This window comes from Dermacentor variabilis, chromosome 2 (assembly GCF_050947875.1).
Source record: "Dermacentor variabilis isolate Ectoservices chromosome 2, ASM5094787v1, whole genome shotgun sequence".
Taxonomy (NCBI): Eukaryota; Metazoa; Arthropoda; class Arachnida; order Ixodida; family Ixodidae; genus Dermacentor; species Dermacentor variabilis.
The window spans coordinates 239,195,126-239,221,742 of NC_134569.1; the positions used below are offsets into that span (position 1 = coordinate 239,195,126).

The following is a 26,617-nucleotide window of genomic DNA, read 5'->3' on the forward strand; positions in this document are numbered from 1 at the left end:
CTGATATATGTTCGACTTGGTACACCAATGCTTGATTCTCAAAGACGAGATCTATACAAGTGCCTCGCGAGGTTGTCACAGCCGTGGGGGAAGCAGAGGCTAAGCGCCGCCGCCGAGAAGACCCTGCCGTTCGCGCCGCCGAAGCGGAGGCTCATCGCCGCCGTCGAGAGCAACCAGCAGTAAGCGAGGCTGAAGCAGAAGCTCATCGCCGCCGCCGAGAAGACCCTGCAGTTCGCGCCGCCGAAGCGGAGGCTCATCGCCGCCGTCGAGAGCAACCAGCAGTAAGCGGAAGCGGAGGGGGGCGGCGTGTACACCCAGCGGCAAACGATGGGGGCAGAAGCGCGCGCAGCAAGCGGACAACACGATAAAGGGAGGAGGGAAGAGATAGCAGCGACTGACTGATGCCGCTGACGGCGATAGTGAGTCAACCCCAGCTATCCGCCACACAAGAACAGGGGGGGGGGGACCCTTTCCTCCTCTTTCTGCATGGCGGCGACGGTGTTCTATGCAGTCACGTTATCTTGACTCTCTAGCGGCGTCAGCGGCATCCAGCGGTATTAGTCGGTCGCTGCTAGCGCTGGGGGGATGAAAGGGGGGCGGAGCTGGTTACGAGGCCGACGACGACGCCGACGACGACGCCGACGACGACGCGAAACCCAGGAACGGACGCCAAAGAGCTGCGCTCTAAAAAGAAGAAAGAACGCGCGACAATGGCCTCAATTTCAACCCTTGCACGTTCAAGAGTGTCGCCGACGACGTCCCGGACGCGCACACCCTGGCTTTTCCGGCACGTTTCCAGCGTGCACTCGGGACATCGGGGGCTGCCATCTCACACCACCGCGAACCACGATCCCTAGCTGGTGTAGAAACTGCTAGGAAAAGTAAACATGTCTGCAATACATGGGTTGCACCAGCGTCACATCCGCAAGCCAGGAAACCGGAAACCGCCATGTTTAAGAACACTTGCTGCGGAGATCGTGCTGGGTCGTGTACTCTGCAGTAGTAGAAGACCGACAATTCCGGATTCACGATGACAATTTGTGCCATTTTTGGCTGCAGAACGAGAAGTGATTCTTCTGCTATCAAGGACAAGGCACAGCCACACATCGGACTGTTTAGTTTGCACGCGGTTATTAAGAACCAATGTGAACGAACAAGGCTCTTGTCTGAGCAGCGCCGGAGCGTTTGGCTGGCAAGGATAAATAGAAAGGACTTGAAGAATGAGAATGTCCATGTTTGCGGTCTTCACTTCGTCAAAGGTAAAGGAATTTTCAGATTACGCCGTTTATAACACTAACTCGCCTGGCCACTTCTTTATCCTGCTGCCGAAATTCGTTTACCCGCGGCGTTCAGACGAGCTTTTTTCTGAAAGCGCTAGTCAAAGCTCTGTAGATTGCCAACTGTGCGCTTTAAATTGCAATTAATACACGGTACACGTGCAGTTAATGCATTTGCATGTGTGTTCTTTTAAAAGGAAGCCTGCCAATTTGATGGACGATGGAAATCCGGACTGGGCACCGAGTCTGCGGCTGGACCACGGCCGTTATGACCGCACTACTGTGGTTGCATCCGCGCGTTACATGCGGTGTAAACGGCGACAGCAGAATAAGTCACATGCTGCTGCAGTGTGCAAGCAGCCCGTGAGGCCTGTAACGCCACCTGATCACGCCATAGACTCGGAACTAGAACCTGATGAGCTCACTCCAATGGGCCCCATTCTGGAGTCTACTACAACGACAGCTTCGTGTGCATATGATTCCCAAGCATGTTAGTCTAAAGGATTCTCAATTTTATTATGTCCCGAGTTTCACAATGACAGGCAATTCTGTTGATCTGTTTCTTTTTCCAGAAGCAGAAGTCCAGACTGAGCTCACGTGCAGAGACCTCCAATTGCTAGAAGAAGATTACCGCAATCTATCCGTTGAGCTGGCCACGGTTAAACAGCAAAAAGTGGAAATGGAAATGTTGGAAGCGTCCTTGCGTGAAGACTCCAAGAAAGTGTCATTCTACACAGGTCTTCCAAATTTTGTAGTTTTAATGGCTGCGTTCAACCTCCTAGAGAAGTTTGTTAAGCACACACCACAAAACTCATTGGGAAAGTTTCAGAAATTTTTAGTGTTCGTAATGAAGCTGAAGTTAAACCTGCCATACCAAGACCTTGCTTACCGCTTTAATATATCAGAATCGACCGTATGTCGGATATTTGACAAATGGCTACACGTTGCATTTTGCAGACTGAAGCCTCTCATGTCATGGCCTTCAAGGCAAGCAATAAGGAGGACAATGCCTCAAGCCTTTTTTGAATCATTTGGAGAGAAGGTAGCGGTCATAGTCGACTGCTTTGAGATCAAGCTTGAACGGCCGTCATCCCTGCAACCAAAATGTCAGACTTGGTCACAGTACAAATCTAGCAATACAGCCAAGTACCTTATAGGAATATGTCCTCAGGGAGTGATCACCTTTATTTCCGATGGTTGGGGAGGCAGGACCCCTGACAAACATATTACTGAACACTGCGGCATTCTTGACCATTTATCTCATGGTGATGTGGTACTGGCCGACGGAGGCTTTGATATTGCCGACAGTGTAGGCTTGTACTGTGCAAAGCTCCACATACCTGCATTCACCAAAGGCAAAAGACAATTGTCAGCAGTGGATGTCGAGGCAACGAGAAATATTGCAAATGTACGAGTTCACGTTGAGAGGGTGGTCGGCTTGGTTTGTAACAAGTATGTCATAATGAAATCCGTTCTGTCACTAGTGTATGCGACTCTCAAACAGGGACACCAGTTCACACCTCTAGATAAAATCGTCAACGTTCGCTGTGCACTGACCAATTTCTGTCAATCTGTTGTTCCTGCAAATCCAGAGCCATGTAGCTAAGCTTGCCGAGTATGCGTGGTATTTAGACAAGGCTATTCTTGCACGATAATGTGAGAGAGAATAGTGTAGAGCAATTTGAACTCCCACAAGTAACGCCGGAAGAAGTAAAGAACGCCTTGGGAGCTATGCAAAGGGGGAAGGCAGCTGCGGAGGATCAGGTAACAGCAGATTTGTTGAAGGATGGTGCGCACATTGTTCTAGAAAAACTGTCCACCCTTTATACACAATGCCTCATGACCTCGAGCGTACCGGAATCTTGGAAGAACACTAACATAATCCTAATCCATAAGAAAGGGAACACCAAAGACTTGAAAAATTATAGACCGATCAGCTTACTGTCCGTTACCTAAAAGTATTTACTAAGGTAATTGCAAATAGAATCAGGAACACCTTAGACTTCTGTCAACCGAAGGACCAGGCAGCATTCCGTAAAGGCTACCCAACAATAGACCATATTCACACTATCAATCAGGTGATAGACAAATGTGCGGAATATAACCAACCCTTATATATAGCTTTCATTGATTACCAGAAAGCGTTTGATTCAGTCGAAACCTCAGCAGTCATGGAGGCATTACGAAATCAGGGTGTAGACGAGCCGTATGTAAAAACACTGAAAGAAATGTATAGCGGCTCCACAGCCACCGTAGTCCTCCATAAAGAAAGCAACAGAATCCCAATAAAGAAAGGCATCAGGCAAGGAGATACGATCTCTCCAATGCTATTCACAGTGTGTTTACTGGAGGTATTCGGAGACCTGGATTGGGAAGAATTGGGGATAAGAGTTAATGTAGAATACCTTAGTAACTTGCGATTCGCTGATGATATTGCCTTGTATAGTAACTCAGGGGACCAATTGCAATGCATGCTCACTGACCTGGAGAGGCAAAGCAGAAGAGTGGGTCTAAAAGTTAATCTGCAGAAAACTAAAGGAATGTTTACCAGTCTCGGAAGACAACAGCAATTTACAACAGGTAGTGAGGCACTGGAAGTGGTAGGGGAATACATATACTTAGGGCAGGTAGTGACGGCGGATCCGGATCATGAGACGGAAATAATCAGAAGAATAAGAATGGGCTGGGGTGCATTTGGCAGGCATTCTCAGATCATGAACAGCACGTTGCCATTATAGCTCAAGAGAAAAGTGTATAATTGCTGTGTCTTACCAGTACTCGCCTACGGGGCAGAAACCTGGAGGCTTACGAAAAGGGTTCTACTTAAATTGAGGACGACGCAACAAGCTATGGAAAGAAGAATGATGGGTGTAACGTTAAGGGATAAGAAAAGAGCAGATTGGGTGAGGGAACAAACGCGGGTTAATGACATCTTAGTTGAAATCAAGAAAAAGAAATGAGGCATCGGCAGGACATGTAATGAGGAGGGAAGATAACCGATGGCCATTAAGGGTTGCGGACTGGATTCCAAGGGAAGGGAAGCGTAGCAGAGGGCGGCAGAAAGTTAGGTGGTTGAATGAGATTAAGAAGTTTGCAGGGATGAGGTGGCCACAATTAGCACATGAACGGGGTAATTGGAGATGTATGGGAGAGGCCTTAGCCCTGCAGTGGGCGTAACCAGGCTGATGATGATCATGATTCTTGCATATACTGCGCAATTTACCTGTAACAAATTTTTACCTGTAATATTTTTACTGTACTCAGCATAGAGGCTGCCAGTTCTCTCTTAGCAGAACAAAACATTCCAAACATCACACTGCTTGCTTTTAGAACAGACTCTTTCAAAAATTCTTTTCTGGTTCGTACTATCAATGACTGAAATTATCAAAAGAGATTTTTCAGTCTTCCCACCTAGAAGTTTTGAAAACGCCCTTGCGTTATATTTTTGACTGTTTTGAATTTGTATGTTTGTGACCCATATAATATGCAATTTTGTCCGAATCTATCTTGCAATTGTTTGTTTGCTGTTTGCACCTGTCTGGGAACACTATACTGTTTCTAGTTGCTTTGCTTGAAACATTATTTGTATTCCTACTTATGCAATGGTACGTTGATGTTTTGGATCTTACTTCTGGTTAAAGTATGGCTTTATTTGTAAATGGTATCAAGGAAACCAATTTTGTTCCAATTTTTTGTTAACTTGTACTTTTTTAACCTAAATTCTATGACCTGAATTATCAAATGTCTGATTTTACACTATTTGTTTGTTTATGGGGTTTAACGTTCCAAAACGACTCAGGGTATGAGAGACGCCGTAGTGGAGGGCTCAGGAAACTTCGACCCCCTGGGGTTCTTTAACCTGCACTGACAGCGTGCAGTACACGGGCCTCTAACATTTCACCTTGTATTTCTATTTTATATTGCTCTGTAATCGCAACTCCTGTCTTGGCAATGCTGACAGTATGAAGAAATAACATTCATTCAGCGCTAAGGAACAAGGACACAAAAGAAACATACCACAGGACGGGCGCTAACTACCCACTGTTTATTGTTGGCAGTGTGATATACTGATTGAAGCTTTCTCTTCATACCGCACTGACAAAGCAGTCTTGCCTAGTGAGCTCTGAAATCTGCATTACATAAAAGACAAATGCAATTGAAACCACCGTTGCAACTTGAAGGGGAAAGTCCGTGGACATTGAGAGTTACAGTTGTCTTTCAATCCTTCTGTCGTTTGCCTAGCTTGTACTCAGGCATAGCATAGTTTGATTGGTCCCCACATGTGTGACGGATGAATATGACCTTCTGTTTCGGTGTGTGCTCCAAGAGACATTGCACAACAGATCACAAGACACCATCTCGGAATGCATAGCGCCACTCGAGTAGAGCATTGTAGCAGTCGCTGGTTATGTGGCCAAACTTCTTCAGGAGTTTGTTCCTTTTCCACAAGTGATTTTTCCCATACCATTTTTATGTAGCTGATGAGAGCTTGTCGCCATCCGATAAATCCTTCATTAGCTACAAGTCTGATTTGAAGTATCTTCTGCAATTGCTGACACAGAAGAACTCATGGTAACATATTTGTGAAAGCTTGGGGCTTGTGTTCCAGGGACTCTGCTAAGATTTCTTCAGTTGAGCACAGTCTGCACAATACCAGTGCTTCTGCTTTGGTGCCCGCTTCATTCCAATGCGCGAGTAGTGGAACCATTTGTATGGGCAGTGTTCCCGATCACATGCCACCATTCTTCCTGTTTCTGGGCCTCGACAGTAACAGTACACAGATCTTTTAGCACTAGTGCCAGCCTTTGGTGTATCTTGTCGGGTGAAGTATATTGAAAACATTTCAGGTAGCAAAACATGTACGAAAAATCGTGTTGCCAATTCCAGAATTCCTTGAAAGAATGCACAATCTTCCACTATTCTTTCAATATGTACAGAGGTTGGCGTCCAAACGACAAAGTCGCAGTATTTCACCGCACACACCACCAGCTGTGTTTGGACTTCGTAGAAATACTCATGCGTCCTCTTTAAGCGAGGTCCTTCTGGGCTAGCTTCCAGACAGAAATCTTTGTCGCTCAATGCTGCTTCTAGTCCTTGTACTGCAAGTGAATAAGGGCATTTTACTTCAACAATGCCTTCACCGCAGCATAGACAGCTGACAATAGCATCTGGGGATGCTGCAAGGTGGGGATATTTGGCACTTAAACAAATGCCGGCCCTTCTCAGTGTCACATTGTTGTGGCATTGCACTGCGTTTGCTTGGTACTTGGATAGGGCAGCGCTTTCATGCTTGAGTCCCCATTCTGTGGCTTCAGATGAAAACTTGTTTTTCTCTGGGTAGCAGATTCTTCTCAACAAGCTTATTGACGGGTAGTCCACGTTTGTCCTACACACACTCTTCATAACTGAAGCTGTTACTCGTCCAGCTCTAAATGCAAAGCACTTTGCACATTTTGACTGCTCTCTTGTTACTGCTTCGACATGCTGCACCATATCTTCTGTTATCACCATTTCTTTCAAAAACTCTTCGGCTCGGCTCACCAGAGCAGGCAATCCTCAGAGGCGGCCTCTTCACACATTAGGGTTCGAAGAAGTAAAGGCTCTTTTGCTCGTGGTGGATGAAAAAGAGAGATATATTTTTCATGCAGAGTAAACAACGCTGGCGTCACTCCTGCATCTGCTATTGCTGAAAAGCACTGCTCAAGCTCTGCATCTGTCGCAGCTGGGATTGGCAGCAGCCTATGTGATGAAAGGGCTACATGTGCAGTAATAGTACTGTTTATAATGTTGTCCATTTTTTTTTCTTTGCTTTTGCCGAAGAAAAGTCGATTTCCCTTAGCCTTCGGAATTCAACATTCCGGATATGAGCTGGCAGCCATGTATTTTTCTTTTCAGTACAAGTAACGGAGTCCCTCAGCCTCACAGCTGTCTCTACGGCAAAAAGTGTAGCAGCAACATGCGAGCATGCTTCGCCTACACCTGCCATGCACGTGCAATGCGCTGTCCCGACAGTTCCATCTGCTTTGGCAAGAATCCACACTTTAAGGGGTACCTCCCGTAGGCGCTGAGAGTGGTTGACCTGCAATGTCAAACAAAATGATTTCAGCAAATACAGTTTTTGAAATATGAAATGACAAATAAACTGATTTCTACCACTACTGTTTTCGAAATGTGAAATGTCGAATAAAATGACCTCAGAAAATATTCTTTTCAAACGACCACTTTGCTGAGCACCAGCAACAGTTTGTTGTGTGGTTGTACGCCACTTTATCCACAAAATGTGGCAGGAGCAACATGGTTTCACTTGCGCTTTACAAGGTTCAGAAAAGCTCGCTCTAAAGCAAGCAGTTGTGAAAGTAATTTTTCTAACAGTTGTGACAGTTGTGATGCTTTGCTGGTCATATGTTAACAATTTATGCACCATTTTCTAACCACTTGTTCTCAAGTTGCCGCTGTACGCGTGCTAGGCAACAAAATGGTTTCGCTAAACAACAAAAAAGATACAAATCAGACTGTCTACAGGAACAAAAAGCGTAAATTTGGAGAAATAAGAAAAAAAACGCAGAGCTTAACGATCGATCATTTAATAACCTCGCTCAAAACGATGACGCTCTCTGATGCCAGCTGCTTTGCTGCGATGCTCTTGACCCATCCGCTCGTAAAATAATTATGGCCTTCTAAGGATTTGTACGCCTTCATCTGTTGCAAAGTAACGTGACTTGTTGAAAGCACCAAGTAATTTACGATGTCGGCGTGCGTCACGGTGGGCAGCAAGTCGACGTTCGGCGTAGCGTCCTTGCCAATGCACAGTTCATAAGGGTTGATGCCGTCACACATTTCGATCTTCGCTCTGTAACGTGCCCGAGTCGGTCCTACGAGCTCTTCAGAGTATGATGGACAAAGCACGTACAAATTTTCTTTCGTCATGCCGCAAAGGTAAACCGAACGACATCAAGCTCAGGCGCGGCGGTAGGCGGTATAAGCGTGCGTCCAGACGCGGTCGTTCTTAAGAGGAAGCTTTAGCTCGAGTGCTCCTATCTAAATACATGTAAAAGGAGAATTCGTTTTTCTCGGCAACCACTGCACCAAATTTGACGAGGTTTGTTGCATTTAAAAGACAAACTTAAAATCTAGTGCCTGTTGGTTTCGAATTTTTGAGTTAGATCGTTAATTTTTTATTAAAAATTGGCAAAAATCGAAAATTTTCAGAAAACGAAACTATCAAGTGTACAACTCTGTAACTTAACCACTAAAATAATAATACAATTCTGTGAACTGCATCTAATAGTACATCTAAAGCGGACAAAATTGATATGTTACACATGAATATAAAAAGAATTAATCATAGTGAAATACAACTTGTGCAGAACCGTTGTAACCAACGTAACAAATTCACGTAAGATGTAAAATGACATATTGAATTTGTCCGCTTTGAATGATCTAATGGATGCCGTTTACAGATCTGCGATATCGGTTCTTGATGCAGAGCTATGAATTTGTAAACTTGGTGCTTCTATTTTTTTCAAACGGTCAAATATTTGAAAATCGTTTTAAGAAAATTCAAGCCCTAAATCGAAATTTCGCTCCCAACAGTCACTAGAATTTAACTTTCTCTTTCAAATGCAACAAATTTCATCAAAATCTGTCCAGAGGTTATCTCATAAAAACGTTTTTGCGTTTTACATGTATTTGAATAGGCCGCGTCGGAGTTGGGCCCGAGCTAAAGCTTCCTCTTAAAGATGGCGCACGCGCGATTTGCAAGCCGGAACTGACGTCACGTGCAACCCATGTATAGGGATTAGTAAGAGGGGATTGGAGGATTGGTGGAATGAAAGTAGGGAAACGACAAAAAACGGAGACGTACAAAAGCACAGTTCGAATAGGGGATCAGAAAATTTGGTTGTGAGAGTTCATAGTGTTATTTTTAACCTAGGTAGGACATTAGACAGTATAATAGCGAGAGCTTGGTGGCGCAACCCACAAAGGGAACGCTCATAACACACACACACACACACACACACACACACACACACACACACACACACACACACACACACACACACACACACACACACACACACACACACACACACACACACACACACACACACACACACACACACACACACACACACACACACATACATCCATCCGTCCGTCCGTCCGTCCGTCCCCATCCATCCATCCATCCATCCATCCCTCCATCCCTCCGTCCGCCCGTCGGTCCGTCCCCATCCATCCATCCATCCATCCATCCATCCATCCATCCATCCATCCATCCATCCATCCATCCATCCATCCATCCATTCATCCATCCATCCATCCATCCATCCAAAGCATGGCGAACCACCGCAAAGGCTTCAACTCTGAAACACTCAAACTGAGTACTCCCCTACAATGAAGTTCGGCAGCATTGTATTAGTGTTCTTTCGAAGAGTACCGCACGTGCAAGGTTTTTTTTTAGTTCTTTTAGATGACCGATAAGCATGCGCCGTTTCTCTAACCTTTTTATATTTCGCTTCAGGTGGATTATTTCATGCGTCATCCACGGAGTCTGCCTACGAACTTGTTTACGTTTGCGCGGCACAAATTTATCTACACAGTGGTGTAACCTATCTTTCAAACGACGCCAAAGTGTGCTCACATCATTTTCGACAAAATCAGAAAGGCATGTTTCCAAATATTCTATAATTGATGCATCGTATGCCGTGAGTAGTGTGAAAGAACGCTTCACAGGGTTATTTGATTTGATACAAGCACAATGGATACGTGAACACTGAAAAGCAAGTGTTAAGGCGCATGAGTCACCTCATGTCCGGCTTACCAGTAACTGTGAGCTACTAAGCACAGTTAAATACTTTGCGACTTTATTTCAGCGGTTGCGAGAGACCCAACTGCGGACCCACCCACCGTCTATTCCTCGGCCACTTCCTTCTCCTGTCTTCGCACTAGCTCACGTGGCAGGGCCGCGCCAGAAGAAGAAGAATGACGCGCCCCAACCCACAAAGAATGTTAACTCAGCGCCCTTCCACTCTGTGAACAAGGATGACGAGCGAAGCTGTGTATGTGGGCCCCTCGATGCGAACTGCACCTCTGCAGCGGGTCGGCCCGGCATTGCACTATCTTTGAGATCGGCTCACGTATCGGAAGTGTTTAACGCCTGCTTCACTTCCGCCGCGGGTCGGCCCGGCATTGTACTATGTTCGGGATTGGCCCACGTATGGGGAGTGCGTAACGCCTGCGTAACCTCCGCCGCGGGTCGGCCCGGCATTGTACTATGTTCGGGATTGGCCCACGTATGGGGAGTGCGTAACGCCTGCGTAACCTCCGCCGCGGGTCGGCCCGGCATTGTACTATGTTCGGGATTGGCCCACGTATGGGGAGTGCGTAACGCCTGCGTAACGCCTGCGTAACCTCCGCCGCGGGTCGGCCCGGCATTGTACTATGTTTGGGATTGGCCCACGTATGGGGAGTGCGTAACGCCTGCGTAACCTCCGCCGCGGGTCGGCCCGGCATTGTACTATGTTTGGGATTGGCCCACGTATGGGGAGTGCGTAACGCCTGCGTAACCTCCGCCGCGGGTCGGCCCGGCATTGTACTATGTTTGGGATTGGCCCACGTATGGGGAGTGCGTAACGCCTGCGTAACCTCCGCCGCGGGTCGGCCCGGCATTGTACTATGTTTGGGATTGGCCCACGTATGGGGAGTGCGTAACGCCTGCGTAACCTCCGCCGCGGGTCGGCCCGGCATTGCACTATCTTCGGGGTTTTTTTATACTCGCGGGCACGATAGTGGGGAAAGTAGCCTTGAACAGATTCACTGTAGAATGTTAATTTTTCTATGCAGTTGCGAAAACACATCGTACTCCTTGCCAAGGTCCACAACTATGCTATGAGAGGACATGCTCTTGAACTCGTACGTTCTTATTTGTCTCCTCGCTGACAGTACGTTAGCGTTAATCAACATTCATCACGAATGCTACAAATTACGTCTGAGGTACTGTAGGGAAGTACGCTGGGGCTTTTTTTATTTAATTAATATAATAATGACGTCGTAAGTGTTTGTTCTCAATCTTTTACAGCGAAGCTGTTTATGGCTAGGTACCGGCGGATCACGTCTCCGTGGACATGGACTACCAATTTTTCATACGGGGGCTGATCCCGAAGATAGCGAAATACCGGGCCGACTCGCGGCGGACGTGAAGCAAGCGTTCAGCATTCTCCATACGTGGGTCGATCCCGAAGAAGGTGCGATACCAGGCCGACCCGCGGTGGAGGTGAAGCAGGCATTAAGCCTTCCCCATACGTACGCCGATACCGAAGATAGTGCAGTGTCGGACCCACCTGTGGCGTAGGTGCAGTTCGCCTTTAAGGAGCCCACATACACAGCTTTACTGGTCATCCTTCTTCAGAGTGGTAGGGTACTAATGTTTCTTTTTATGTTATACATGCCGACGACACCAGTGGATTTTATTCCGGTAACAATCCGTACAAATGAATTAGAACAGCTAACGAAATTCTGGTGATGCTTGAGTGTTGGTTGAAAATTAATGCTTTACCAAATTTTGTTGCAAAAAGAAAAGCTATGATTCTCCGTCTGAAGAGTGAAATTGTACTGTGTTTAACATCTATGAGTTTTCATTCCACTACCATAGAAATTGTGCCAGCTTTGAAAACACTTGATGTTTGGTCGACGGAGAGCTTGTTGTGGGATGTGCATGTCACCCGTGTCTGCTTAGCCGCCTCTCGTTTTATTCGTCTTTAATCCTGTAATAATCATAAGTGGCCTGTCAAGATTAATTTGCTGCTTTATAAACCTATGTTCATGTCTCGCTTGAATTACTAACAACTTTTATGGGGCACCGCTACAAATATAGCCATAGAAAAAGACCCGCCGTGGTTCCTGAGTGGCGCTGCTAAGCACGAGGTCGCGGGATCAAATCCTGGCTATGACGGCCGCATTCCGATGGAGGTGAAATGCAAAAACACCCATGTACTTAGATGTAGGTGCCCGTTAAAGAACCCCAGGCGATCAAAATTAATCCGGATTCCCCCACCGCGGCGTGTCTCATAATCAGATCGTTGTTTTAGCACGTAAAGTCACATAACTTAATTTTAATCCCTAGAAAAGGTTTATGTCCTTAGAACAGACGTTACGCATAATATATAACTTAGCCCGCGATGCTCTCACTGCGCAGTTCTTCCGAAATGCTGATATTCAAAACGTTTTAAATTTCTATTAATTACGACTAGCTCCACGATACAAACACGAAATAAAAAATGGTATTTCAGCAGAATTAAATGATTACACTTCAATACATCCTCTGTGGCATATGAAAAATAGAGAACCGCACCTAGCACAAATTATGGTGCCCACATGCTAAGAATCACACTGCCCTGTGTTTTAAATGATATAGCGCAGAATGGTATTGATATTACTTCATCTAGCAACTCTGAACATCATGTATTTTATGTGTAACTCCTTTGTATACGAAAATGTTCCTTTTCTTTTGATGTTCCTAACCTCGTTTTATAGAACTATTTCGATTGAATTTGTGTTTTCACGTATGTATTACATTTGCACAGACACGTGTTGTTTTTTTCTTTCTTTTTTAAAATGTGTTGTACAGAAGACAGATGCGTGCTGCATCAATAATGTACTGTGCTGCTGAACGCGTACTTTGTTGAAAACGTGCCATAATATAAAACCTACTTTCCTGCTGAACAGTACAGGAGCTTTTACTTCTTACATTCTCACTCTTTGAAGGGGAAATAAACTGATTTATTGATTGGCTCGCAGAATAGCATAATCATCTAAAAGAAAAAAACATATTTCGTGGGTACTTTTTTCAGCAATAAGGGGGAAACCCCAGGCGGAAAACTGGAAGTGGGCTTCACCCTAAGCCAACTGTCGCTTGGTTTGGAATTTCCACAGGCAGCCCTCGTCCTATGTACACCATGGGTATACAATTAAGTTGCTTTACATCACATGTGTGACACCATTCGTAGATGTTTCATCGGTCCGTGCAGATAGAACACTGTGAGTCGCCTGTCAAACTTCTTCTAGCTCGTACTGTGTTCTTGCTTTAAATCGTCAGATGACTATTGCTGCCTGTCACTCACTGTTGGCCAAGAACATCTAGCCCGAGACTTTGGACTAAATATCAAAACTCAGCAAGAAAAAAAGACATATTTTCTTGTATGTTGCCTCTAGGGAACATTCGTCAATAAAGAGATATTCAGACAATGGTTTTTGAACACTTACGACGTAGGTTCGACTACGCCTACCACCGGCAAAATTCAAATGATTTTTGTCATTGAAGAGCGGCACATACGCAGTGGTATATAACCAATAACACGAGTCGGTGTCAAAGAGGTTCCCTGAAGAGCAGCACATACCCAGTCGTGCATAGCTAGTGACCCATGTCGGCGTCAAAGACGTTCATTGCATACCAGACCGAAGCTGGCATGAGACAGGTTTACTGCAGAGTGGCACATACCTTGTGGCACATAGCAAGTGGCACATACCAAATGACCCAAGTTTGTGGTGGCATAGCCTCTCTGGTGTTTCGCTGCCAAGCCCAGGTCGCGGGACGAGATGCCGACCACGGCAGCTGCATTTTGACGGGGGCGAAAGAGTAATCGAAATGCAAAATCACCCGTGTGTTGTGCACTGGGTGCACGCTTAAGAAACCCAGGTGGTCAAAACTAATCCGGAGCCTCCAACTACGGCGTGCCTCATAATCATATCTTGGTTCTGGCACTTAAAACCCCAGAATTTAATTTGAGTTACATTGGTGCTAAAGAGGTTCATAAAAGAGCAGTATAGGACCAGCTACTAATCGCAGTGACCCGCATCATGGAGGTTTATTGAAGTATGGCACATACCTAGTTTCACATGCGCAGTGATCCAAGTTAGGGGAACGAAGTTCATTGAAGAGCAACACAAGTTGGCGTGAAGCGGGTTAAATGATTAGCGGCCCATACCCAATCTGACATAGCCGTGACCCCTGTTGGTCCGATGACCGGTTTCAAACCCGGTTTTCTCATTACAGCAGCTTGATACTCAACCAAGAGACCAGGGATTACCCAGTTACCTAGTGAACCCGTGACCCAAGTTGACGGGAAAATGTTTAGAAAACAGGTAGACAGGCAGGCAGATGGAAAGTATTCTGAAAGTGCGTAAAATACAAAGTGCGGAATGACCACAGTTGTATGGCGATGACAGTATGACAACCAATCTATGACGACGAGCGTATGGCTACAGCGCTATAACGATTCTGAAATGATGGTGAACGTATAACGATGACAACGTCACGACGGCGGAATGGAAGGACGACGAGTGTATGACGACGATAACGCTACGACGGATTCATGATAATAGACTGACGACGAAGGAATGGTCGTAACGGCATCATGACGACGATGTGTCAACAAATGTTTGAGACCCACTGTATGACGACGTCACAATGACGACGATGGCAGGACAACTGTGGCATAATCATGATTGAATGACGACAGCATGATTGCAATGGAATGAAGAAGGAAAGACGTCGATGTAACAACGAAGACGGTATGACTCCATTTGAATGGTGCTTGTGAAGTAACGATGGTACGATGACAGCGTACGATGAACTATTTGACGATGAAGGCGTAGTGACGCCGGCATAAGGTGGGTTCGATGATGAAGCTGGAATGACGAAAGTTGCACAGCGGCCCAAGCTAGTAGAGGTCGGCGTAAGAGGCTAGATATAGGAAGGTGGATAGATAGTGCCGGAAGAAAGCAATGAAAGCTAATTGCATTAAAGTTTGTGAATGTGTCTGAGTGAGTCGTTTATTTCGTCGACCTATGGCCCAGACAGCCAGTTCACACGTCTCAATTTCTTTCTTTGCCCATATACCGAGCAGCTTTTGTGGCTTAATACTCAAACACGTGGTAGCGCTGAGCATCGTTGTTTCGGAATTTCACGCGCGCTATAGACAGGCCGCTAACAGCGGAACCAATCGTACTTATGCTGCTTATGCTACCAGAACCTTCAACATAGCGAGTTTTCAGCTTCACGAAATGGGGTAAACTGGCTGTCAGCGTCGGTCTGCTCACATGTGTGACAATTTCTTGCTTCCCCCGAAGCTGCTAAAAGGCACTGATATGAAGTTCGGCAACACTTCCCGTGTTCCAAATACTGTTGTGCATACCTGTACTTTGCTTCAGTATATGTGATATTCGGAAATGTCCATATCAGTTGTTTACTAGCCCTCTGCCTTCTGATTTTTCGAGGCCCTTATTCCATGTTGCAATATTTTGGAAATAAGGAGACGACAGGGGCGCCTGCGTCCACTCTATGGGAGTGCTGCTCCGATGCAACCAGCCCGCGAACTAAATGCTTGAAACCCAACCCTGCGGTTCCATGGAATTTGCAGGTTCCATCTCAGTACAGCCACGATATTCTCGCACCGAGCAGCTTTTATCCAGAGCGATAGACTCTATATAACATCGATAAGTAGCTCAGAAAAGGCAAGTCATGAAAAAACGCAGCACAGCTTACTAATGTCCGACATGAGGCCAACGCAAACATACTGAATGGCGTTTTACATAACTTGAGCCAAACTTCGAAAATATACTAGTGCCACGTAGCTGGACCAAACCAAGGTAATGCTGTTTGTCATCACTTTGAGATACTCAGATTATTTTTTTTGGTCCTCCTGAGATAATCCCAGAGAGCACAAAAAAAGATACATATCGTTTTTATAGCGTTTATTCGATACGATAAAAACGCTTTAAAGAAGACACGAGTAAGACAACTTCGTTGTTAAGACGTCATATATGTCTGCTAATGTCCGGCTTAATTACTTTATTCAGACGATCTAGAACAGCTCTTCAAAACGTATTCGGAAAGCTGGTCTTGAAATAGGGTTGGGAAAAACACAAATAATCCCTTTGCCAGGGCTCTTCACATACGATTTCTAAACGCTTTTAAGACTTTCTCAAAAAGCTGGTCTAGAAGTAGTCTTGAAAGTTTTACAATAATCTCAAGCTCGTTTTCGCGTTTCTCAAATGAGTTGAAGCGTCTGTGTCTAGGGATACTGAGCTCCTGGCTCAGTGCCAAGCACTGTTGCCTATGGAGGCCGCCGCATACTCGACCAAGTCACCTGAAAAGGCACATGTCCACGAAAATGAATCCGCAATGCCGCCTTTAGTATGTAGCAACGTTATTTACAAACAAAATGGGAATTACATCTCGCTAAGAAATGGGCGCGTCTTGACAATCGGCCAACCCAGGGTTTTTGTGCCAAGAGTGCATGAAATGAGCATATCAAAAAGCAACACTTTATTGCAAAAATAATACTTATGCAAGGTTTGAGCAAAATAGACGTGAATCGCAAAGTAAATAGAATTAAAAGCACATCAAGATTGACAAACTACTAGAAACAATTCCTAATGAACTAGAGATTGATCATTAATGACTAGAACATGCATAAACGAAATTCGTAAGTACGCATACACTGGCGAACAGCAAGAAAGCGAAGTGTGCTAAAGTTTCTTGTTTTGCACAGTAAAGAGCACATGCTATCAAATGAATAGACTAGAGTTATTTAGAAATTGATATCCCAGCAACTGCAAGAATCAGAGTGAAAATGCAAGATTGAATCGCATGGTATCTGCCTACAAGCAATGTTACCAACAATCTAGAAGCTTGAAAAGAACACAAAAAGGAATAAGGACACATACTATCAAAAACCAATTCGGTGATAAAAATCAAACAATGGGAACATGTCAAAATTGAAAATATACGGTACGGTACATCAAATATAGTAATGGTGAGAGAATTAAAAGAACCATCAAACTAAAGAACAACCTAGCGAAAGATCGCATAGAATACTCAAACAAGGAAATCTGTGTAACAAGTGAGCACCACTGTAATGCAGAGTTCGATGACACTAAGTAACGCTGCATAACTAAAGAAATCTTGGTACTCTAGTACACGAGACATGAATGTGCAAGCTTCGTATTAGAAACTTGTATAAACCTGGAAATTAACTGGAATGCACAGGAAGCTGCACTTAATTAACTAAGGGAGCAATGGTCATAATAAATACAAATCAGTTTATATAAACAGCATTGTACAAAAGCCACAAGTGTACCGCTCTCGCAAAATCACGTATAAGGTCGCAACGAATAATTTGCAAACCCATGAATACATTAGTACACGTTGCACACATCTCCAGTCTCCTAAAGTAAAGAAAAAAGAAATTGGCTCGCCATCCTGGTCCAGCGAAAGTGAATGTCCAGCGAAGCTGTTTAATACCACCACTACAACTGCTGTGGGTGTATGCTCTGCTTTACTGCTTTAGAGTGATGGTATTTTTAACAGCACGCCATTGCGCGTAAGGATGCTAAAATACTGAAATCAGGTGGTAGGCTGGTTATTCCATATACACAAAGCTAGGGACGTCATTTCCCACGTCGCAAGCTGTCATCGCCGCGGCAGCCTGCGCAGCAGTAATCGCTACCGGGAAAGGCATGCGGGGATAGCCACGTGCTTCGCATTGTTACCAGGGTCACCTTATCATCAATTATGTGGCTCAGATGCTTGTTTTGCGCTTGTTCTTTACTGAAAAGTACGCTGTTTTGTATGCTCTATCCGTGATTCCAAAGAATGTATGCAGTGTTGCCATCACTTTGCTGACACTTCTGCCTTACGGGCGTACGAGCCATTGTTTCTGGCCCTGCGCTGCCGCCGTGATCAGCCCACATTTTGGGTAACAGACACGGACACACAAAATGCCGACCAACTAGGGGCTAACAGCTTGGCTCTAAAGATCACTCTGAATGACAAAAAGCTTTCACACATGTAGCCCCGCGCAAATGCTTTACCAGTTCACCCCCAGTTTCACATTCAGAAATGTTTGGCACAGATTCCAGGCAGAGTTCCATGATGAACAGCTTGGGAGCACACCACTTTGTACTCTACAGTTCCGCTGGCAATGGCACTGCCATTCACGCTGGTACTTCAAATGTTTTCATTGTAGACACAGTTGCTGCCCTGGACAGGTATGCCCAGATATTTGCACTGGTGCTCCATTTCGTCTACGTGGACACGAAATCTTGCACTTCGCTGGCAGTTGAAATGTTTTGAATACAGATGCAGTGGCTTCACCAGAACGACTTGCCCACATACCATCTCTGACACATGTATGCGCTCACTTTTTACTTGGTAGTACTGAACTTTGTGTTCCTTCTCGGGTGTGCTTGCCAGATAGGTGAGCAGGCCTCATACTGACATTTTTGCAGCTTCTGAAGAAACAAATAGCAGCATATTTAAGCTACAATGTGAAAGACATGCTAAATTTTATGATTTATGAAAGCGGAATGAGCACGAAATATGCAACTGCAAACTTGTATCCAGATCATAAACATAACCAATGCTAACTCTAAAAATGTATTGCAGAATTTGTTTCGAACAGGCTGTTCAATGAAATGGACACATAATATGTAGATCCCACATGAAGTATACTAAGCATTTCAACTATGTAAAGGCAATGTAAGTTGCGTCCACTCGCTCTTCCTGTGCTAGCAATCTGATTGCTTGCATTTCTTAAACAATTTGGAGGACGTCCTTTAAAGCAGATGAGGGAAGATGCCCCAATGTATAGCCATATGTTCTCCCGCCTTTAACAAAGGCTGTGTTGATGCCAGTGGACTGAATGAGATCGATCAGTTGGCACATTTCAATTAAGCAAGAATTAAAGCCACTGTGTACTTAAGGTATTATCACGTTTTGTATCACCTGTCACCTACTCACTGCCACTCAAGGCACCACGCTAAGTTACCAAGCATTAGTCCAATATTGCTGCACTTATTGGCACGCTGTAGCCTTGTAATCACATCTTCTACTAAGCCCTCCAGGTAGGGACCAATATATGCAATTATTCGTGCACAAATAAATTCCGCAATGAGATGGCTAAACTGTCTGTGCAAATAACTCATCTTACATGGACTGTAAGCAGCAAATGCTATGTACTTTTACCCATCAACTTATTTAATGAACTGTCATGCCTAAATATAAGTTTCTCCGTTTGCCGTTCACTTGGAAAAGTTGCTGTACAAGGATTAACAACAGCGGATGCCCTGTCGTACGAACGGAACGAACAGCGCACAAATCGAAAAAACCGTGCCAGCGCTTCCGAACTCCGTGCGTACGCATGGCACGCACACGAACGCGGCAGGTGGCCGACTAAGTGCCGCGAAGGCCATTCAGCGCGGAGACCGGCAGCAGTCAGAAATAGCAAAATATAGTGACTACCTGGAGTAACAAGGTATTTTACGCGAAAGGGATTCACGACTCAGGAGTGCAGTATTCACTAGTGAGTTACACAGGGTATATGCGGTATCCGATCGCGAACTACAAAAACTATAACAACAACAAAGCTGGAAGCACCACATTGTGTTGCTAGTATTCGGAGGCGCCGAAGAAAATCGAATTCGGCCGTCTCATATTGGACACATAGTTCCTCTTAAGACCATGAAAGACCAGTCACGTGGGATAAAAGGGGCTAAAATACAATGGAAGCTGAATCGCAAGCGATAACAGTACGGTGTGGTTCACGCAATATTCTACGAGTGCGCTGTAGGCCAGGGCAAGTAAATAGGCCGGGCATTTCACCTGATCTTTGGGCTACCGTACTCGTGATGAACATTAACGAAGAGCCCGTTGGTCAGTTATCTTGTCTGCAACATTCTTGCTAAACGTGAGACTGAAATACCTCAGCGACGGCGGTCTAGAGGATATGGCACATACGAAGCTACCAGCACCAGGCGCACTTTGTACACACCGCAGATTGCTTTGAAGATGAGGCCCGTGTGACCGCGAATTTTGTCCGCATCGCAGATAGCTTTCAAGAAATGGGCGCGCAAGCGGCGTACGCAGTAGCCACCGGTAGTGATAGGTCGAGTCCCAGTTCGATCTTGGCTGAGCTTGAAGGTCAGGGGCGCTATAACATAAAACTATTCGAAACTTTTCTATTCCAATTCTGCAATCAGCCCTCTGCGATTGGTCAAAAACTTTTTTGGACGACCCCCACTTCACCTGTCTGTCAAGCGACGTCACGAAAACCGCGATAGCTCCCCATCTGATATGACGTGTACACACTGATTGTGCATGATTTGACCGAACAAAAGAAAAATAATTATTTCTGATTCGACGCCTTTTCGCCGTTAGCCTTCGGCTATTGGTCGAGAGTTCTCGGGCTGCGCCCACTTCACCTGCCTGTCACGCGACGTCACAAAACCGCAAAAGCTCACCGTGCAAAAGTGACGTGTGCGCGATAAAGATGCATTAGTATGCCGAACAAAACAGAATTTTCTTCTGAATAGCCGCACGCTGCACCGTTCCGAAAGGAATAAAAGAAGGCTGCCGCCTATCGCTCAGGCACTGGCTACTCGCATCTGCCGGAAAGCATGGGTTTATTTGAGTATAATAAAACTTTTTGCGTAGCCGTGTAACGTTTTCGAGCACTTTCGGCACGTTTACGACCTCGTTCTGCCAACTCTTTGTTGAGAATCCGTTTTAGCGTCATTCTGAATCCGTTTTAGCGTCATTCGCGACCGTTGCATGCCGCCGCGATTGTCGACGAGCCACTGCAAGCTACGTAAGGAAAAGCTGACCAATCGCAGACGCCGGCACCACCCTCTTCATCCTGTTATCGATTTTCAGTACAGTGGCTCGACCTCATCGATTCCCTCTCCACTTGAGCCTGCTCCTCGCCTCTTGTGAGCCAATTAAATAAGACAAGCCGCTCAGTGTAGGCAGTGTTAGTCGTTCTTCAAGCAAACAAAAGTGACCTCCTATGAACGAGGAGAGCGTTTGATCGGGCTGTTCAGGCAACCCTGGGGGTTACCGCCTGATGCTTGCGTCAGCGGTTACGCAAATTCGACGTCAGAAGATTGGAATAAAAGCATATTGGAATAGTTTTACGTTATAGGGCCTCAGATTTAAGAAACCAGGCGCTTTCTGGGTTTGCACCTGTAGTAGTAGAGCTATCGCTATAAAAGCGCTAGTGTGGCAATGCAATCTGTCAATCTGTCAATGTTCGCACTCTCCACCGTGTGCAACATTTTCTGATTGCTAAAATTTGGTACACATTACAAGCTTTATTCATGTCACGAGTGTATGTACAGAAGCTGCAGTGTTCACTGTGTTCCTTTGGAACTCAATTTGGGAGCGCTGTAGCCGCTTTAATCTGTTCAGATTGGTTTACAGCGGTGGTCTTGGACCGTCACATTACCCGCCGTGGTTGCTTAGTGGCTGTAGTGTTGGGCTGCTAACCACGTGGTCGCGGAATCAGTTCCTTCCCACGGCGGCCACATTTCGATAAGGGAGAAATGCAAAAATACCCGTGTGCTTAGATTTAGCTGCCCGTTAAAGAACCCCAGTTGGTCCAAATTATTTGGGAGTCCCACACTACGGCGTGCCTCATCATCAAATCGTGCTTTTGGCACGTAAAAACCCATAACTTATCATTAAAGTCAAATCTAATTGTACGTCAGATTGTATCGCGGTTTATGTTCTTGCGGAATCAGAGTGATCCATTTTTGCGTACCATGATATAAGTGCGATTAAGCAATATTTTACCCGACTTTCACGTTTCCTGTTCGCACGTTAAATCACGTCCAGTGAAAGGCTTCCTTCCGGAAGTAGTGTCATTTTTCCGTATGCTTAGTGTTCGTTTCTCGTTCTAATATCTGAGCTCGGTTAAAAGAAAGAAATTGTATCACGATACGTTAGGGTCATTAATACCAGTGCCATTGTATAGGATAGCATACTCTGGAACTTCAGGAGATCATGTCCTCAAAAGAGTAAGAAAAATGCCTGTAACGCCATCGGTAAAGCCATTCTTTTTTAAACAGGACACATATATGCCGCCTTGAAAGACTTGGCTGGCACACAAGGGAACAGTTATGCCATGGGCTACTAATTGTATGGTGTGTAAAAAACCAGACACTGTTCACTATGCCTTCAGTGATTGTTGGAACCGCTTTTATTGCGATAGCAATCATATGAACACTCCAGGCGCAATTTGCCGTCGGCGTCGCCGTGATGTTCCGCGACAAAGTCCAAGGGCGGTTGCACCGTCACCGCGCGTCGTGCGCTGCATATGCGAATGAAGGCGCGCGAGGGAAGCCGATCTTCGCCGCTTAATCTGGCGCGGGCGAAGCATAAAGCGGAGAGCAAACGCGCCGTCTTTCGACACGGGAAAGGCCGTGGGGGGATGGCAGGGAAGGAGGGAGGGGGGCGGCGTCGCGCTGGGGCAGCAACTGCGCATTTCGCGACCGGGAACAAGGGGAACTGACGATCGTGGCTGAACCTCGCGCGCCATAAATGGAGGAAAGCGTGGAGGCAGCGCGGGAGGGAGGGGGCGGCTTCTACTCCGCTAAGTGCGCACTTTGCACGGCCGGCTCATACCTTTGTGCGCGCACTGTTCTCGCGGCTCTTGCGTTTAAGCGATAGACCGCGCGAAGGTCACTTCGCTCGTTGCTGCTGCCGCTGCCGCGCTTGCTGAAACCAGCGTCCAGCGTTTTGTAGCGACTGCCCGCGCTCATCGAGTGCAATGTGTTCATGATTGCTTGTGCGCGATGACAGCATGCTTGCTAATTTAGTTAGTAAGCAAGTGTTTCCAAGTTTATACGGCTCCTAAATCTACTATCGTTACTTCGTATAGGTGTGTACTAATTCCCTATCGCAATCGATGCTTCGCCTTCCGGGCAAAACTACGAATTTTTCATTTCACATTGTACAACGAACCATTATAAAGAATGACCATTGATTCCACGTGATATCAGATACTTACAGAAAACAACAATGTTCCATATAACCTTATCATGCTACTGAGCCTCCATAGTATATGGTGCACACGAATGTCGGTATGTCATGATAATGTGAGTGTCCGTACCGTCTGAGAAAACATTATTGAAAGTGTCGCCTGCCCGCGTGAAGGGTATAAAACGCAGAAAGAACCACCGAATCGGCTGCCGCTGTTCGAGGTGTTGGTTAAATTGAAACTATTTTAATGCCACTGAGTCAGCGTAAGGTAAGTGTACTTCGTTTTTAACGATATGTATCGCATGACACTTCAATTACGAGGCAATACGGAAAAAGAAGCCGCGGTGGTTTAGCGGCTATGGCGTGGCGCTGCTAAGCTGGAGGTCACGGGATCAAATCCCGGCCGTGGCAGACTCATTGCAATGGAGGCGAAATGCAAAAAAAAAAAAAACTTCCGTACATTGCGACAATGGTAAAAGGTCACAATTAGCCCGGAGTCCCCAATTACGGCGTGCCTCATAATGAAATCGTGGTATCGGCACGTAAAAACCACAGAATTCATTCAAACACGGCTGCTTAGCGTGCGATACACTGACACACAAACCGCTCGAGCTTTTTTTTTTTGGCAAACTACATAAGACGAGGCGTTTAATGCTGTCGGTAAAGATGCGCGATTGTGCGATCGCGCGGCCGTGCGCGCCCCTATCAGAGGTAGGCCAGCGCGAGGAACTCCGTGGCCGAGTTGCACTGCTGCAGCCTGGACTGCCAGGCGAGCAGCTCCTCGAAGACGGGGCGCTCGCTCCGCGCCCTGTGCTCGGGCACCTCGGAGCGCAGCTTCTGCACCACGCTGTCCACCACGGCGCCCAGCCACATGACGTTGCCGTAGAAGCGCGGCGGGATGCGGCCGCTGCGTGAGGCGCATACGGCGCGCTAAACGAGTTGCCGAGGCAGTCGGTACACGTTCACGAATAGGAAAAGGCCAGCACGAAATATGTTACGAAAACGAGGAAAACAAAACCAACGAGTGATCCCTTACATGCAACCAGTTGTTTATTCTAGAAGGCAGGCAAATATATACAACCTAGGCATTCATACATGCATATAATCAACGTACGATCGTCAGCACATTCGTAATTCAATAGTTCTACTAATCAAATTGAGTTCATTTTCTCTTGTATTGGCATTACAGTAGTTCGAGTGAAGTATGAGAAGCTGCATTATCCGTGCTGGACGGTCTTTTTACAAGGCCTCTCACGCCCCACACACGAAAGCATGGCACATCTGAGTACCGATAGTTCCCTTTATCTTTTCCCCTCAGTTCCTTTTCTTTTGTTTCAGGAGGAATGCGCGACAGAGCCACTCCTCACGCTAGTCTTCATTCACTTCCTCGTCGCTTACCTACAATCTGAGGACGGGCTGCCGAACGCGTCTTCGTGACACTCGGAGTCGTCATCCTCTTTGTCCTCTGCACAAATTAGCGTGGAAGCACCGCGATGGAACGACTTCACATCGTTGGTAGCCTGGCATACGTGGGTATGTTGCTTCCAAGCTTACGAAAAGAGAAACCCACGAGACTGGGCTGTGCACAAAGATACATAAAAAGATGGTTTAAAGGGATACCCATGCGTTCTCCTATGGACACCTTAAATAAATGCTCGCATAGCTAGTGCCCCTTGAACCTGTGAATTTCTCATTTCCTCACAAGCATTTTTGTGTGGGCAGGAGACCAACAGAAAAGTTAAGCTGAAGCGTCGATCTGTGGAGGCTATAACAAATAATCGAGTTGTAGTGAGTATTATTATCATCAGAACAATTCGCACTCCTCACAAATTATCCGTAGAAAAGTAAACATTTAGTGATGCTTCGACTACTGATTTATATAGCAATAAATTAGCGAACGAACTAATGAAACCAGCTGCAAGAGCGCAGATGGGGCACTCTCCCTAAGGAAAGAGTGACGGCGTAAAAGACGGTGCTTCCATGCCTGGTTCGAGGGTACACGACAAGCACCCGGCTAGGTGCGCCTTGAGTCCGGCGCTGTCCACCGACAAGGGGTCCCGTCCCACGAAACGATATTCGAAGCTGGTCGTGTCGGTGGTGGCCACGAGCAGCTTGTCCGCGTCCACGCCCAGGTGCCGGAAACTCAGCGCGCGCTCGGCGACCGCCAAGCAGCAACACGCCTGTCGTACCAGGCTGCGACCTTGCAGCGCGCTGCGTAGCTGCAGGACACACGAGCCAGTGCGCAACGACAAGTCACAACTGCTGAGACAACGTATGCACAGACGTGTGAATCGCTGACATATAGGCGAGGCCATCATTCCTGGCTTCTGCTAGCTGTAAGCGTCGCTTACTTGAAGCCGGGCACTTCTCTCCGTTCACAACTATACGAGGTGATGATTTTCAAGTTTTACGGATTTAAAAGAAAGTTGCCAGCGGGAGATAGCGTAATTCCTGTTCTTGAGTTGAATTATACGAAGAGGCGGGCGTCACTAACGCGAAAAATCCAAAACACATATTCAACTAACTACCAAAAATTCACGAATTCACTTTTTAATTAATTGCTTTGCGACACATACAGCAATTTACGAATTGTAGCCGGTGAGTTTGCAAGACGTATCCACTTGAAATGAATTTCTAGGATGACACCAGTTGCGGGGCATTATTTTCCAAAGTGTGGAACGAAATACGTGGGCGTTCCAGTGACTTTTGCTTCATTGCATAAAGAGCGTCTTGTTAGAAAAGTAAATGGACCAGCAACGAATTCTTATGGTGAGTTTGACGGCGCATGTATTAAGAGTGGCATCATTCTGGAAATTCATTCCAAGTGAATACGCCTTGCAAACTCACCTGCCGCCCTTCGTAAATTGCAAAATGCGCGGTAACGCAATTCATTAAGAAGTTTAGCACTAAATGTTTCTGCTTAGTTGAATATGTGTTGATCTCTCGTGCAAGTAATGCCCACTTCTCTAATGCAGCTCAAGGACCAGAATTATATTATCTGCAACAGACGGTTTTTAAAAATTCCGTAAAAACCCCGTGTATACATTCTGCAGAAAGAACTCTATTGACTATCACAAAAGAATGCAAACAATAGTGCCCAAAATAGCTAACGAAATCATGGCCCGTTCCGCATGCTTCACAAGAATGCGCGGTTTTTGACATTACAGCCATTCCACCAAATTTTTAGATCAAGAATACGCCCCCAGTTGGCCAACAAGCATCGGCACATCTTGTTTCTGGGATAGGAAGGGTGATTAAAAGTTCTTTCAGAAGACTTAGCAAGCTGCAAAGAGGAACCTTTATTTTTTTTTGTGCTCTGCACAAAGCGCCAGAGGCCTTACAGTGCGGAGAAATGTCCGTTAAACAAACGAGTTTGGGACACGAGGGCACTGCGAACATGACTTTGGTAGACAAAGCTGTATAACAAAATTGCGCGAACGCCCGCACGTACGCAAGTACCCGGATACACACATAAAATGTAAGTCAACGCCATCAAAGTGTAATGAAGAAGAAAAGCACA

At 45.9% G+C, this 26,617-nt stretch overlaps 2 protein-coding genes across 2 annotated transcripts in view; both read right to left on the bottom strand.

Annotated features, from left to right (window-relative positions):
• Positions 1-2,436: 2,436 nt before the first annotated feature.
• LOC142570731 (serine/threonine-protein kinase haspin-like) overlaps positions 2,437-26,617 on the bottom strand; it is a 141,936-nt gene continuing 117,755 nt past the window's right edge. The window contains exons 8-10 of the mRNA XM_075679075.1: positions 25,082-25,316; positions 24,496-24,562; positions 2,437-2,617 (exon numbers count right to left, since the gene is read on the bottom strand). Coding sequence (XP_075535190.1) covers positions 2,533-2,617; positions 24,496-24,562; positions 25,082-25,316 — 387 coding nt within the window. The 3' untranslated portion in view covers positions 2,437-2,532. The remainder of the gene's footprint in view (positions 2,618-24,495; positions 24,563-25,081; positions 25,317-26,617) is intronic.
• Positions 6,365-8,204, bottom strand: LOC142573366 (uncharacterized). Its single transcript, XM_075683010.1, has 3 exons — positions 7,869-8,204; positions 7,093-7,356; positions 6,365-6,376 (listed from the first exon to the last, which is right to left on the bottom strand). The coding sequence occupies exons 1-3, from the start codon at positions 8,202-8,204 to the stop codon at positions 6,365-6,367; spliced, it is 612 nt and encodes a 203-aa protein (XP_075539125.1).